Source organism: Crassostrea angulata, chromosome 4, assembly GCF_025612915.1.
Source record: "Crassostrea angulata isolate pt1a10 chromosome 4, ASM2561291v2, whole genome shotgun sequence".
NCBI lineage: Eukaryota > Metazoa > Mollusca > Bivalvia > Ostreida > Ostreidae > Magallana > Magallana angulata.
In genome coordinates, this window is record NC_069114.1 from 43,388,010 (window position 1) to 43,403,818 (window position 15,809).

The 15,809-nt window shown below is 33.3% G+C and overlaps 1 protein-coding gene and 1 long non-coding RNA gene across 2 annotated transcripts in view; one reads left to right on the top strand and one right to left on the bottom strand.

The window, feature by feature from the left end:
• Positions 1-15,809, top strand: part of LOC128179592 (meiotic recombination protein REC8 homolog) — a 37,202-nt gene that overhangs the window by 336 nt on the left and 21,057 nt on the right. The window contains exons 2-11 of the mRNA XM_052847053.1: positions 1,067-1,141; positions 1,649-1,791; positions 2,107-2,185; positions 2,955-3,048; positions 6,214-6,361; positions 7,252-7,328; positions 7,893-8,041; positions 8,544-8,775; positions 9,113-9,271; positions 12,341-12,512. Coding sequence (XP_052703013.1) covers positions 1,067-1,141; positions 1,649-1,791; positions 2,107-2,185; positions 2,955-3,048; positions 6,214-6,361; positions 7,252-7,328; positions 7,893-8,041; positions 8,544-8,775; positions 9,113-9,271; positions 12,341-12,512 — 1,328 coding nt within the window. The remainder of the gene's footprint in view (positions 1-1,066; positions 1,142-1,648; positions 1,792-2,106; positions 2,186-2,954; positions 3,049-6,213; positions 6,362-7,251; positions 7,329-7,892; positions 8,042-8,543; positions 8,776-9,112; positions 9,272-12,340; positions 12,513-15,809) is intronic.
• On the bottom strand, positions 12,827-13,977 carry LOC128179593 (uncharacterized). The gene is made up of 3 exons (XR_008243104.1): positions 13,635-13,977; positions 13,334-13,453; positions 12,827-12,925 (listed from the first exon to the last, which is right to left on the bottom strand). It is a non-coding gene; the product is annotated as an uncharacterized LOC128179593 (long non-coding RNA).

Below are 15,809 nucleotides of genomic sequence, written 5' to 3' on the forward strand. Positions count from 1 at the left end.
TAAATTTCTTATGCAATGAATGATGGCCACCTTCCTCATGTTCAGAACACGGCATGAATCATTTAAGAAAGCATTTTATTATTTATGTTTTATAAAATTACATCTTTCTTAACAAAATAATAAATTGATTGTTATAGTCTATCCCAAGATATTTATGCTGCACATTTGGACGATTTTTGATAAAAAAAAAAAAATACACATACCTGTGAAAGAAGTTCAACTTTCTTCAATTAACTTCATTTTCATTATCATTTTTCCCTCATAAGAATTCACAGGAATGAAAACAGATTTCCTACGGAGATTCATAATGGGGAATGTTGACATCTTTTCTCCATTCGGAAGTCTTTCAGAACACCTCGCACAATTTTTCAACGTAATCATCTGGGCTGAATTATGGCTGATGCAATGCAAAATCCTCATATACATGTAATATAGACATTTTTTTTTAATCTTGGGATTTGTTCTTACTATTGAAGGAACATTGTCTGAATCAAGAGGTATTTATGAATATCAAATAATATAAGAAAATATGCGGCAAAATTATCTTGGGACAGACTATAAAATTAAGTAAAATTACTGTAAATTAGTTATTGTTAATTTACACCAGCTTCAATATCAACATTTCAAGAAACAACCAAATCGTACGTCTTCTATGGGAATTCAAGGTGGCATGGGACATCTGTCGATATTGATGTAGATTAAAGTACATTATAATTCATATTAATTGAAATACTTTCACCGGATTAGAATTTTACGATATTATACAATATTTAACCAAAAAATTGCTCTTAAAAATATTTCGAGAGGTGAAAATTGTAAAACCCTGATGGGGATTCGAACTCATGACTTACAGATTTGTAGTAAACCCTCTAACCAACTGCGCTACGCTGTTAGATGACAATATTGGGAAAGAAACTACTTAATACATAATTACTCTTTATTTTATTGTTTATTTCAATAAACAATATGTCTCAACATGGAAGAGTCTCATACAACCCTAAGTTTGACATCATCATAAATAATTCATTCATTTAAATTGTATATATATATACATAATATATAACAGGTTGGCAGCCACCATAAAAGACGAACATGTATTAAAGAGAAGAGAAGTTTCAAGAGTTGATTTATGTAAAACCTGGTATGTATGAAAGGCCAACTCCATATACATTTAAATTTGTTTGAAATTTCTGGTATTGAAACTTATGATGTGATGCAATAGGGACTGGACTCAATAATTTTGGATGGCCATGTTTCTATTCCAAGTAAATATAGTTTGAATTCATACTGATGGTAGCTTATAGTAAGAGGAGCAATATCTTTAAGTTCTTGTTTATAGAAACAAAAAATGATTGCAATTCACAGAAGGGTCTTACTTCAAGTTATTTGTAGTTAGATACCTTCTGTTCTTATTTTTAAAAAAGTACCTGTGAATTTTTTGCTGCTTAAAACACAATAGCTTCAAACTGCATGACTGTTCTTAGCAAGAAATATATGATTTTTTCTAAATACACTACTTTAGTAAATCTGATGATTGTGCATTATACAAAATTCCTTGCACAAGTTTTGTTGTAGCAAGATTTGAGGATACAGAATTGACAATAACATGTACAAGATGTATGAATTTGATATTGTTTCCTGCATTCAGTGATGACATTTTGAACTACATAATGGTGAGGAAGCAGCCCTCGGTACCAGGACGGAGTCGCCCCAGGTTCTCCCTCTACCTCTCCGCCAAACTCATGTATGGATGTGTCAAGCTGTATAGAAAACAAACACAGTACTTACTGGGTTAGTAACCATGTTTTGTAGCTTCAACATACATCTATGTGGGTTTTTCTTTAAATGTTTTCAATTTTAATATTTACCATAGTTTTGTATATTAATATAATTTTAATTAATTATAATTTTATCTGTGAGATTTGATAGAGTAATAATCATTACAAATTATTATAAAGTTTGATCAAGTACTTCATGATGTTTCTTATATAAATGATTCAAACTTTATCAATCTTTTTAATTTAAATAAAAAATTTGCAGCTAGTATGTGTCATGATTCAAAATTTGTAAATTTAACATAATACGGTACATGTATTGATTTTTCAGAGGATATATCATCGTTTCTGGTGAAAGTAAGACTGGCAGTACACGTTGGTGAAAACATTGATCTGAATGTTGCCTGCAGGTATTTCTGGTAGCTTTGAAAAAGGAAACCTTTATTGTGATCTCTTAAAAAGCTTTAGATTTCAATATGATGAGAATATAATTTCAACCAGGTCTTGTAAGGCCAAAATAAAATTATGGTTTGTTTTGAATTGCCTCCTGCCTCATTGAAATACCCCCTTCTGGTAAAAGTTCATTAGCAAAAAACTTTTTTTTTTATATGAAGATTTCTTTTTTACCAATATTTAATAATTTAACCTTCAAGTTTAAAAAAAAAATCCTCCCTCCCTCCTGCAGGTCTAGAAACTCCCAGGCAGCAATTCCAAACAGACATAGTTTTAGGATAGCCTAAGCATGTGACTATCGGGATGTTTTTGTTTGTATTTAAGGAATGAATTCAATATTTATTTGTTTTATACGATATAAAATGGTTTGGGGCAGTTTACGCTTTATAAACCGCAAAAACCATTTTATATCGTATAAAATTAATAAATATTGAATTCATTCCTTATAATTTAATTTTTTTGATGTCAATTGTTGATAAAAACAGTCATTTGATCTATGAAATGACATCAAATTGTACAAAATTCAAACGTAACGTCAGGCGGATTGATACGTTTTTGACGTTAGTCTTATTATGACGTAGGCAACATTCTTTATACGATATAAACTAAAATTTTCAACCAATCAGATAGCGTGTTACAACCAGAATTAAATTATTCACAAATGAGTTGAATGTAACCTGGAAGTCTGAGAGAGTTATACCGCATTTTGAAAAATTTATATTGTAGACCAGAACTTGTGACTATGCCCGACTTTTTGTTGATGTCATTGGAAAAACAACCATTCTATGACCCATACTTTGGCAGAATAGACTATCGAGAGGTTCATTTAAGATGATTCTGATTTGTTTCCGATGTTTTGGAAGATTTTAATTAGAATTTACTAATACATGTACTGTGGTTTCATTAACATCAGGGCATCAGTTTTCATAGATTTAAACAATAATCTTAGATTAATTAGGACAGAAAAATTCTTAGATGTTATCATTACCAATATTTTTGTCACATTTCTTACTTTGATTTCTTGGATAAACTCAACAATTATAAGCTTACAAAAATAAGTGTTTATCAAATATTGATAGATCCACAGTATTGTTTAATGCCTTTTGTTCAAAATTATTTATCATTCTTTAGCCTTTACTTGTTTGCATTTTAATCATCATCATCATCTTCAAAATCTTTTTACCAATTCAACCAAATGGCATGGAGCACTTTGAGATAGGTTTTGCCTCATTACTAAAGAAGATAATGTAAATCAAGAATTCTTAGAGTATTGCATAAGCAATAACGGCATCTGTCCCCGACATGTACTCAATTTAAAAGGAATGTTGTTTTAAAAGCTAATTTTTTTTCGAGAAATTTCAATGGAAGGTGTTTTTCTTTAAGGATACCCAATCTCAATCAGGAAAAGCAAGTCATTGAAAATTGATATCATTTTCTGTTGATCAACCTTAATAAAACTCATTATAAAGCTACACAGCAAGTTTCAAATCAATCTCCTATATCATAACCAAAAAAGGCTGGAAAATGAATTTGGGACAGAATATGACTGACAGACAAATGTAAAGACAGCGATAAAGACTAGTCCCCTCTGGTTTTACCGATAAGGGACTATCAGTGATCGAAAGTAGAGATAGGTGTATTCAAAATCTTCTCCATTGTCTTGATTATGATCAGTACATGTCTTAAAGTTTTTATTAAAATTATTGCCACTTGCAATTGTCACGTGTAGATTATTATAAGTAGCTACAATCATATACATGACATTGTTGATGAGTTGAACAATGTGACTGTATTGTTTTAATCCATGTTTGATTTACATTTCAATTTCATTAAGATTTTTTAGGTCACCTGAGTCACTCAGGTGACCTATTGCAATTGGTCTTCGTCCGTCGTCGTGCGTTAACAATTTTACAATTTTAACTTCTTCTTGAAAACTACCAGGTCAATCGTTACCATTTTTGGTGTGAAGCATCTCTATGGTAAGAAGAATCTAAATTGTGAAATTCATGGCTTTACCACCCCTGGGGTGCCACGGGCGGGGCCAAATATGCAAAAAAAGCCAAATTTTCAAAAATCTTGTTCTCTACTCCCACGCATGTGAGGAAAAAACTGGTTGCATGGTTATGATGTCCATGAAGCCCTCTATCAAAATTGTGAAATTTATGGCCCCTGGGTCAGGGGTTCTGGCTCTAGGGTGGGGCCAATATGACCATATAGTAAAAATGTTTTAAATCTTGGAAAATCTTCTTCTCTACTACCATTTATATTTTTTGAAAACTAGATGCATGATTATGATGTCCATGAGGCCCTCTACCTAAATTGTGAAATTCATGACCCCTGGGTCAGGTGTTCAGGCTCTAGGGTGGGGCCAATATGGCCAAATAGTAAAAATGTATTAAATCTTAGAAAATCTTCTTCTCTACTATCATATATATTTGTTAAAAACTAAATGCATGGTTATAATGTCCATGAATCCCTCAACCTAAATTGTGAAATTCATGACCCCTTGGTCAGGGGTTCAGGCTCTAGGGTGGGGCCAATATGGTCAAATAGTAAAAATGTATTAAATCTTAGAAAATGTTCTTCTCTACTCCCATATATACCGGTATTTGTTAAAAACTAAATGCATGGTTATGATGTCCATGAGGCCCTCTATCAAAATTGTGAAATTCATGACCCCTGGGTCAGGGGTTCAGGCTCTAGGGTGGTGCCAATAGGACCAAATAGTAAAAATGTTTTAAATCTTAGAAAATCATCTTCTCTACTCCCATATATATTTTTTGAAAACTAAATGCATGGTTATGATGTCCATGAAGCCCTCTACTTAAATTGTGAAATTCATGACCCCTCGGTCAGGGGTTCAGGCTCTAGGGTGGGGCCAATATGGCCAAATAGTAAAAATGTTTTAAATCTTAGAAAATCTTCTTCTCTACTCCCATATATATTTGTTAAAAACTAAATGCATGGTTATGATGTCCATGAGGCCCTCTACCTAAATTGTGAAATTCATGACCCATGGGTCAGGTGTTCAGGCTCTAGGGTGGGGCCAATATGGCCAAATAGTGAAAATGTTTTAAATCTTAAAAAATCTTCTTCTCTACTCCCACACATGTGGGGAAAAAACTGAATACATGGTTATGATATCCCCAATCTCCTTTACCTAAATTGTGAAATTTATGGCCCCTGGGTCAGGGGTTCATGACATGAGGAGGGGGGGGGGGCAATATAGTGTTAATGCATATAATGTTTAAAAATCTTCTTCTCTATTCTCACACATCGGTATAAAAAAAACCACTGACTAATAATTATGTTTACCGGGAAGTCCTCTACTGAAATTTTAATTTTCATGTCCCCTCAAAGATGGGTTTTGACTCTGGGGCAGGGCCAAAATGGATGTATACCGGTAGATGTTAATGCATATAATGTTAAAAAAATATTTTCTTTACTCCCACACACCTGAAAGGAAAACTGAATTCATGATTTTGTAGACCAGATCTTTTAGTTTAGTTTAGTTTCACAGTTCTTTTTGAAATGTGGTCGTCATTACAAATTTATGATTTTTCTACTCCAGTATGAAACCTAATTAATTAGATGCATAGACTCCATGACAAGTTTGTGTATGGGATTTATGCTACTCAGGTGACCGTTAAGGCCAATTGGCCTCTTGTTTTGTTTAAAGACTTAAATTGTTTATTTCAGTTTCTTTAAAAGGCTTTTTAAGTTCCTTTCCATTCAGTTTTGCTTGACACTTGCTATTGGTTCACATAACTTATAGGCAACTATTGAAGCATTGGTACGTACATGTATATGTAATATGTCACTATTCTCAATCTGATCTGAAAATCAAGATTACTAGACAGCATCATTAACTCTGTATGGATAGAAAATTTTCTTGTTAATTAAGAACTTTAAAAAAGGTTTAAAAATGAATTGATAATGAATTTATGACCCCCATTTTTTTGTATTTTCTTTGGTATTTGGATAGGAAGGTAAAGATGCAGAAGAAATTTTGGCAGAGTTATCCTCCCCTAGCAGTGACTCCAGTGTAGAGAGAATGAGACATCGTAGAGAGTCGAGTGTATCATCAACAAAACAAATACATGTGGAACCGGAACAGAGTTTCATTAGATCCGGTGAGAACTCAACTAAAACATGTATCGTTAATCAACCAACATTTACATCAACTTTATTTCACTATTTACCACATTACCCATGATACACTAGTCAATTTTTGCAATTATTAAGAGGCATTTAGAATGACAGATTTGTGGAGAGAATTTTATGCCAGACAAATAAAAATGCATTATCTCACCAGGGGCTGTGCTACACAAGCTTTGCCTATACCTCTGTCAACGCCCTATAATGTAAAAACTGAAACAATGGGCAAAATGTATCAAAAATTGATGTATTTATATAATCTTTAATCTATAAATATGATTATAAATAATTCAGTTAAAATCTTTAATACTTTTATTTATTAATTTTTACTCCAAAGTATTTTGTGGAGGAAAAAAACAAAAAATCGTATCACATGATCTAGTTTGTCAGATGTTTAAAAGTTTTGAAAAATCAGTTTCCGCATGCTTATAATTTTTTGGTGAAGTTACACAAATCAGCAGCAAGCAATGTCATACCCTTTGATAATTTTAAACTTACGCACAAGTCAAGTTGATTTTACAGGAGAAATGAATCAACAATGCCATGAGCTTGCCATGCTTGTTTTATCATGTGACTATTTTTCTTGAGATGACAGAAGTGTAAGAGAAACTTGTGTAGCACAACCTCTGATGACAGAGTGATAAAAAATAGTAAACCTCGCAAAGTTTTCTTATGTGTAAAAATACTTCACATTACTTCAATTGCATTCAAGTACTGTAACTCAAGAAAGTGGGTTTTTTTTTTAACAAGAATGTATATCTAATTGGTTATGTAGGCATGCAATCTTTAACTTATTACTAAATCAAACTTCTAAAAATTTACTAATAAGAATTAGCATTATGACAAATTCTACATCTATTCACAGCTTTAGGCTCTCCACACACTGTGTCAAGTTTGGACCAAATTACCCTAAAAGATGTGGATATTCCCAACCTGCCTCAGGTGAGCTCCGTGACCAGTGTGCAGCTTCTGTTTAACGAAAATTTCTACTTTTTAAGTACCGGTATATGGATTAATTTGCATGATTTATTTAATCATGAAAAACTCCAAGAATAGTACAAGCTCAACACACCAGATTATTGTAAAATAAATTTTATATGAGTAGTTTATATAAGCAAATAAGAATTCCTGCATAAATTATTACCTGTGAACTGACATTGAACTTGCATGGTGTATATATAGGAAGAAGTATTATCTTTTGATCAAATTTTGGCTGAAAAAAAGTGTGTGTTATACACGCGACATTACGGTAGATACTAGTAGTACCTAGTTCTAATCTATGTATTTTTATCAAATTATACCCATGTGTATCATGATCAATCTTAAGTATATTTATGATAAATATAGGTACAAAATTCATGTATTGTAATTTATTCATATTGCTAATGAAAATTTGAAGTAAACCCAAAATATGAACAAAGAAAAGTTTAATTACATGCATTTACACTATACTTATGGCATTAAAGTTGAAATGATCTTCAAATATTTTCTATCACGTAATTTTAGATTGTTGAACAGACTGAGTTACCTGCACTTGATGAGCATAACATGCAAGCTCTCCTTGATGACTCTGTCAAATTACCAGTAGATGCTGTCCCACCAAATGACAGTACACTCTTCCAACCAGATGTTTCTGTTCCTATACTAGGCAAATAGTAGGAATAAATTTAAAACTAGTTGGATTGCAAATAGATTCAATTCTTTAAGTTGGTTAAAAATTATGTACTAGTAAATCACATTTATTTTTCTGACTTGAAATCAAATTTGACTATATGGTTTTAATTTGAACTGAAAAAAGACATGAAAATATTTGGTATAAGAGAAAGTAATCTTTATCAAAGCACTAACCCAAATCTAAGGTGTAGTGGTACTTCAAACTTCTTTGGCCATCACTTATTTTGAGAACAATTTTCAAAACAATGTCAGCAGTTTTAAGTGGGAGCCTGTGGCATATTTGATTTGAGAATTACATTCTCTTAACTCTTTACAGTTACCAACAATTTTATAAAAATGATATAAAAACCTTTTTATTTCTTTAATATGAAGGAGGGGTGAGTTATTTTTGCAATGGGAAATTACCTTTAAGAAATCGCTAGATAACTTATTTCATTCCAAAGAAGATGAAACTTATTATTATATCTTATCTCTAATTTGCAGCCCTGTGAAAGGATCAGAAGCCTTCATAAATCTCTCATCCCCTTCAAAAACCTTAGATGGAGGGAAAGAATTGGAGAAAGAAATGTTGTCCCCCAAGGAAAAAACCCCTCGGGGTCAGCTTGAGGATGTACTACCCGACGCCCCACCAGCACCCCGTGATCATCGGCCAAGGTCACCAGAGGTCACCATGCTGCCCCCCACAGAAGAGGAACCCCGCAGGTCATCCAGAAAGGTAATAATGGTGTCAAGGTCATCAGCTTTTATTTTGGGGAAAGGATCTTTTTGGTCAGTCATTGTGTGTTGGTTGTAAACTTTCTTCTCATTAATATATAGGCAATCATGACTTTTGTATGAAGCTTCTGTAGGAGAAATCAATTTCTATGTACATTCATCTAATAAATTTTTGCAAAATACATTTAATTTTTTTGCTTTGATATTACTGTATGCACATGTATAGATTATTACAATTTAGGCTCATGATTGTCTTCATTATTCGAAGTTTATTTATCAATATTAATTTACTTGTGTATACTGAAATTGTATAGAATTTCTTTTTCTTTAATTATTAGAGGCGGATTGATTTGTCTCTAGAGTTAGCTCCCTTGCCTCCAAGTCCCAGCGCTAGGAAGCGACGGAGACGTCATTTAGTTGTGGATGAAAATATCATGATATCCAAAGCAGAAATGAAAAGAAATCTTCAGACAGGAAGTGACTTATGCAAACCACTTGTAAGTTTAAAGGGGCATGGTCACAATTTTGGTAAAAAACTGTGGTCAAAAATTGTTTTTTTTTAAATTTTGCTGTTTATAATGCTTCAGTAAGGCATTTTTGATAGGCAACCAAAAGAACTGTGAATGCTAATGCCCATTTCCCGCCTACATTTTACATCCAAATATTTTGGAATTTCTGTCAGATATTCAAAAACACATTTATCTACTTAAAAGTATGATCAAATCCTAATTGAATTATATCGATATAAAATTTGTAGTTAAATTATTGATTTTGAAACAAAAGTTTTGCTTATGGGGGAATTAAAAAAATTTCATTGAAATCGGTCTCTAGGAGTGAGAAAAATATTAAAATATTATTTATATGTTTATAAAAATTTAATAGTAATCACATTTCTGTTTTCCTTTATTTTCTATTATGAAATGAGCTATTTTAACCCAAAATACAAAGTAATCTCTCTGTTTGACAAAATCATTCATATTCAATGAAAATATACATAAATGTATACTTTATTATTAAAAAATAACTTTAATTAGACAACTTTCAAAAAATGACTTTTAGTTCGGTAGCTAGACAATGCTATCGTTCGCAGTCCTTTGAGTGGCATTCATTGAATTATAGTTATATATTGAGTTATAGAACTTAAAATTCTTTGCATGTTGAAGTGAAAATTTCAGTTTTAGACCTAAAATGAATGATTTAAATGTGTAGAAACTGTTTATTTGTGCTTAGAATGTATTTTTAACTGGTATATGTAAACAAAAACAGGGCACAAGCCTTGTCTACATGACAAAGAAATGTGAGCCCTTTATCTTGCTTAAGACTCATCGACTGCCACCCAACTTTCATTTGATCATTAGAACTTTAATAAGGATTGTAAATAATAAAAACCCAAAAATAGAATTTGATCAAAATTGTGACCATGTCCCTTTAAAACCATGTATGTATTATTAAGGATATACATGTATTAAGAAGATAGAAAATTAGTGGACAAGATGTGTAAAATGCCAATACACGGACGGATAAGATGCTGAAAATTTAGAATGTCAATAAATCTGATATTTTTTAAAAAAAATATTCAAAACAATATATATTTAACATATCATCGATTTTGTAACACTTAAATGAATTCAATACTTGGAATATGTTGACTCAAACAGGCATATATGTAGCAAATCCTCCAAATAGTGTTATTTTTTAAAAAGTCAAAAATAGTGTTATTTTTAGGTCACCTGAATAAACTCAGGTGACCTATTGCTATTCGTTTTCGTCCGTCGTCGTGCGTTAACAATTATACATTTTTAACTTCTTCTTAAAAACTACCAGTCCAATTGTTACCATTTTTGATGTGAGGCATCTCTATGGGAAGAGGAATCTAAATTGTGAAATTCATGGCTTTACCAACCCTGGGTCACCACAGGTGGGGCCAAATATGCAAAAAAAAAGCCAAATTTTCAAAAATCCTCTTTTTTACTCCCACACATGTGAGGAAAAAACTGGTTGCATGGTTATGATGTCCAGGAAGCCCTCTACCAAAATTGTGAAATTCATGGCCCCTGGGTCAGGGGTTCTGGCTCTGGGTTGGGGCCAATATGGCCATATAGTAAAAATGTATTAAATCTTAGAAAATCTTCTCTACTCCCATATATATTTAATAAAAACTAAAAGCATGATTATGATGTCCATGAAGCCTTCCACCAAAATTGTGAAATTCATGACCCCTGTGTCAGGGGTTCAGGCTCTAGGGTGGGGGCAATATAGTAAAAATGTATTAAATCTTAAAAAATCTTCTTCTCTACTCCTATATAAATTTGTTAAAAACTAAATGCATGATTATGATGTCCATGAAGCCCTCCACCAAAATTGTGAAATTCATGACCCCTGGGTCAGGGGTTCAGGCTCTAGGGTGGGGCCAATATGGCCATAAAGTTAAATGTATTGAATCTTAGAAAATCTTCTTCTCTACTCCCATATATATTTGTTAAAAACAAAATGCATGATTATAATGTCCATGAAGCCCTCTACCAAAATTGTGAAATTCATGACCCCTGTGTCAGGGGTTCAGGCTCTAGGGTGGGGCCAATATGGCCATATAGTAAAAATGTTTTAAATCTCTAAAAATCTTTTTCTTTACTCCCACACATGTGGACAAAAAACTGAATACATGGTTATGATGTCCACTATCTCCTCTACCAAAATTGTGAAATTCATGGCTCCTGGGTCAGGGGTTCTGGACATTGGGGGGGGGGGTGCAATGTAGTGTTAATGCATACATGTATAATGTTCAAAATCTTCTCTATTCTCACACATCTATATGAAAAACTGACTTCATAATTATGTTTACCAGGAAGTCCTCTACTAAAATTTTTAATTTCATGTCCCCTGGAGTATGGGTTTTGATTCTAGGGCAGGACCAAAATGGATGTATAGGTGTTAATGCATATAATGTTTAAAAATTATCTTCTTTGCTCCCACACACCTGAAAGGAAAGGAATTCATGATTTTGTAGACCAGATCTTTAAGTTTTTCACCAAAATTATATGTTTCATAGTTCTTTTAGACAGATTTCAGGCAGGGAGGTGGTCGTCATTACAAATTTATAATTTTTCTACTCCAGAATGAAACCTTATTAAATGCATATATGAGACTCCTCAACAAGTTTGTGTATGGGTTATATGCTACTCAGGTGACCGTTAAGGCCAATTGGCCTCTTGTTTTTTCTTATCGTTTGTTAGATATATTAAAAACTGAATATAGTTAGAAATTGTGCGTTTGCAGACTCGTAATATGTAATATTTTTTAATAGATTATTTGGAAAAAAAATAAATTTTAAATTGTATTTTACGACGAAACTGAAAGGGTATTTGGGCTATCTTATTCCCTCATCTTCTTCAAGTTTTTGATTGATAAAAATTCAGGGTATTTACGAGATGAAAAATCTTTCTTTTTAATAAAATTATTGTCTATTGTAATAACTTTAATCCCATTAAAAATGTTATATATATGCCATTTTGCCCTAATACATTGTAAGAATAAATTTTTCAAAAATTTTCTTTTGATTGAAACAGAGAGTTCCGATAATCAAAAAGTCAGACTGCACCACTCTGTTCAATCAGCCGGGGAGTCGAGGTCTGAGGTGTGGTCCCCTCCTCACCATGTGGCAGCTGAACCTGAATCTAGGACTGTGGGAGACCCAGTCTGATGTAGAGACTCCATTTTGGACCGTTCCTACTATTTCTAGTGAGTGTACTGAATATATGTACAGTATTCAGATGTTATCTTTTTAGCTCACCTGAACCGAAGGTTAAGGTGGATCTCTACACCAAATAAGTGTAGGAGATTTTTGTTGCATGCATTTGTTACCTATACTAGGCACAGTATTCAACAATAATAGACCTCAAAATACAATACACTATTTTCTAGAGAATTTTTAAAATATAAGTCTGGTTCCAGATAACCCCTTATTTATCAAATTTTTAAACATTTCTGTTTTAAAATTCTTAAGAAAGTGAAATGTTATTAAGTTTAGAAATGAAAAACAAAAAAATAATGAATGAAGTTTGTATGATTTTTATTGGAATCCACATAAATATGAAACTAAAATATAAAAAAATTCTTTTAAGGCAAACTGCTGGACAAAATCCCACAAAAACCTGAAAATATAAACAATATTCGTTGGTGAATGGGATGAAGAAAAGAAATTGAATGAAATTGAAAAATTAAAGGAAATACTTAATTATTGCAAAAATCTTGGTATGAAAGATCCTGTTTAAGAGTTGTCTTTCTTTATTTTACATGGTCTCAAATATCTTGGGATCAATTTTTTAATTAATAAAAATCACGAAGAAAAATTAAAATAGGAACAAGTCTATGCTAAATATGTAGATTTAAGATAAGTAGTGCTTATGATAATGTTTGAAGCTGAAAAATTATATTTTTGATGAATGTATTATATATATTTAAAACAAAATATTAGTAGTTAATTATATTATAAATTGCCTTTTACTTTTTTATATACAATAGCAATTATAAACAACAACCATACGCATATTAATACATACATTAGATGTCTATAGTGATACACATGCATGTGTGGAAATGAAAAACATTCTCCTTTTCAGAATTCTGTCTTTCCCTCATTTGGCTTGCAAATCCGGGCTTCCACTGCTATTGCTGCCTAGCTGTATTTATTTTAATCAAAATACAGTAGTTTAATGTCAAAGTTTCAATGAAAGTCTTTTACTGCAAATGTTTTTTTTTAATTTGGGAAGTTAAGATCAATTCAAGAGATCGCACTACGGTACTTTCGTTTTATATTCATCATACATATATAGTTTAAATGAAAATTTGACATCTGCTTACCTTTATCGATAATCCGCCACATATGTATGACCGTCTGTTGCAGATGACATGACAAAAATGTACTGCCAATAGCAGCAGAGCAGGGAAACGGTATATTATTTAGATTCCACGTTTTCCGTACAAAACAGCTGATAATCAATGTTAGTGAAAAGCTTTAAACAGGAAGAAAATTGACATATTTTCTAAGCGTTTTGGTGATTCCATTCCTATCTCATCTCCTTAGTTAGAAGAGTTCGATTAAACGGTGTATAGCTATTTTGTACCACGACATAATGTTATCAATCCGGAACACAATGGCGTTTCGAACGGAAGTCAGACATGTTTTGACGATGTAGCCTTCCACCTTAAAGTGAGCTTTTCTGATTACATTGTCATCCGTTCATCTGTCTGTCCATCCATCCAACTGTCTGTAAACATTTCACTTTTTAGCTCACCTGAGCTGAAAGCTCAAGTGAGCTATTCTGATCACATTTTGTCTGTCGTCTGTCTGTCCGTCTGTCCGTCCGTCCGTCCGTCCGTAAACTTTTCACATTTTCAACATCTTCTCAAGAACTACTAGGCCAATTTCAACCAAACTTGGCACAAATCATCCTTAGGCAAAGGGAATTCAAAGTTGTGAAAATTAAGGGTCATACCCGTTTTCAAGGGGAGATAATTAGAAATTAATGAAAAATTTCGAGAAATTTTCAAAAATCTTCTTCTCAAGAACCAGAAAGCCAGGAAAGCTGAAACTTGTGTGGAAGCATCCTCAGGTAGTGTAGATTCAAAGTTGTGAAATTCATGACCCCCGGGGGTAGGGTGGGGCCACAATGGGGGGTCGAAGTTTTACATAGGTATATATAGAGTAAATCTTTAAAAATCTTCATCTCAGAAACTAAACAGCCAGGAAAGCTGAAACTTGTGTGGAAGCATCCTCAGGTAGTGTAGATTCAAAGTTGTGAAATTCATGACCCCCGGGGGTAGGGTGGGGCCACAATGGGGGGTCGAAGTTTTACATAGGTATATATAGAGTAAATCTTTAAAAATCTTCTTCTCAGAAACTAAACAGCCAGGAAAGCTGAAACTTGTGTGGAAGCATCCTCAGGTAGTGTAGATTCAAAGTTGTGAAATTCATGACCCCCAGGGGTAGGGTGGGGCCACAATGGGGGGTCGAAGTTTTACATAGGAATATATAGAGTAAATCTTTAAAAATCTTCTTCTCAGAAACTAAACAGCCAGGAAAGCTGAAACTTGTGTGGAAGCATCTTCAGGTAGTGTAGATTTAAAGTTGTGAAATTCATGACCCCCAGGGGTAGGGTGGGGCCACAATGGGGGGTCGAAGTTTTACATAGGTATATATAGAGTAAATCTTTAAAAATCATCTGCTCAGAAACTAAACAGCCAGGAAAGCTGAAACTTGTGTGGAAGCATCCTCAGGTAGTGTAGATTCAAAATTGTGAAATTCATGACCCCCAGGGGTAGGGTGGGGCCACAATGGGGGGTCGAAGTTTTACATAGGAATATATAGAGTAAATCTTTAAAAATCTTCTTCTCAGAAACTAAACAGCCAGGAAAGCTGAAACTTGTGTGGAAGCATCCTCAGGTAGTGTAGATTCAAAGTTGTGAAATTCATGACCCCCGGGGTAGGGTGGGGCCACAATGGGGGGGTCGAAGTTTTACATAGGAATATATAGAGTAAATCTTTAAAAATCATCTGCTCAGAAACTAAACAGCCAGGAAAGCTGAAACTTGTGTGGAAGCATCCTCAGGTAGTGTAGATTCAAAATTGTGAAATTCATGACCCCCAGGGGTAGGGTGGGGCCACATTGGGGGGGGGGTGTTAAAATTTTACATAGAAATATATAGAGTAAATCTTTGAAAATCTTCTTCTCAGAAACTAATCAGCCAGGAAAGGTGAAACTGTTGTTGAAGCATCCTCAGGTAGTGTAGATTCAAAGTTGTGAAAATCATGATCCCTGGGGGTAGGGTGGGGCACAATGGGGGGTCGAAGTTTTACATAGGAATATATAGAGTAAATCTTTAAAAATCTTCTTCTCAGAAACTAATCAGCCAGGAAAGTTGAAACTTGTGTGGAAGTATCCTCAGGTAGTGTAGATTCAAAGTTGTGAAAATCATGATCCCTGGGGGTAGTGTGAGGCCACATGGGGGGGGGGGGGGGGTGTTAAAGTTTTACAT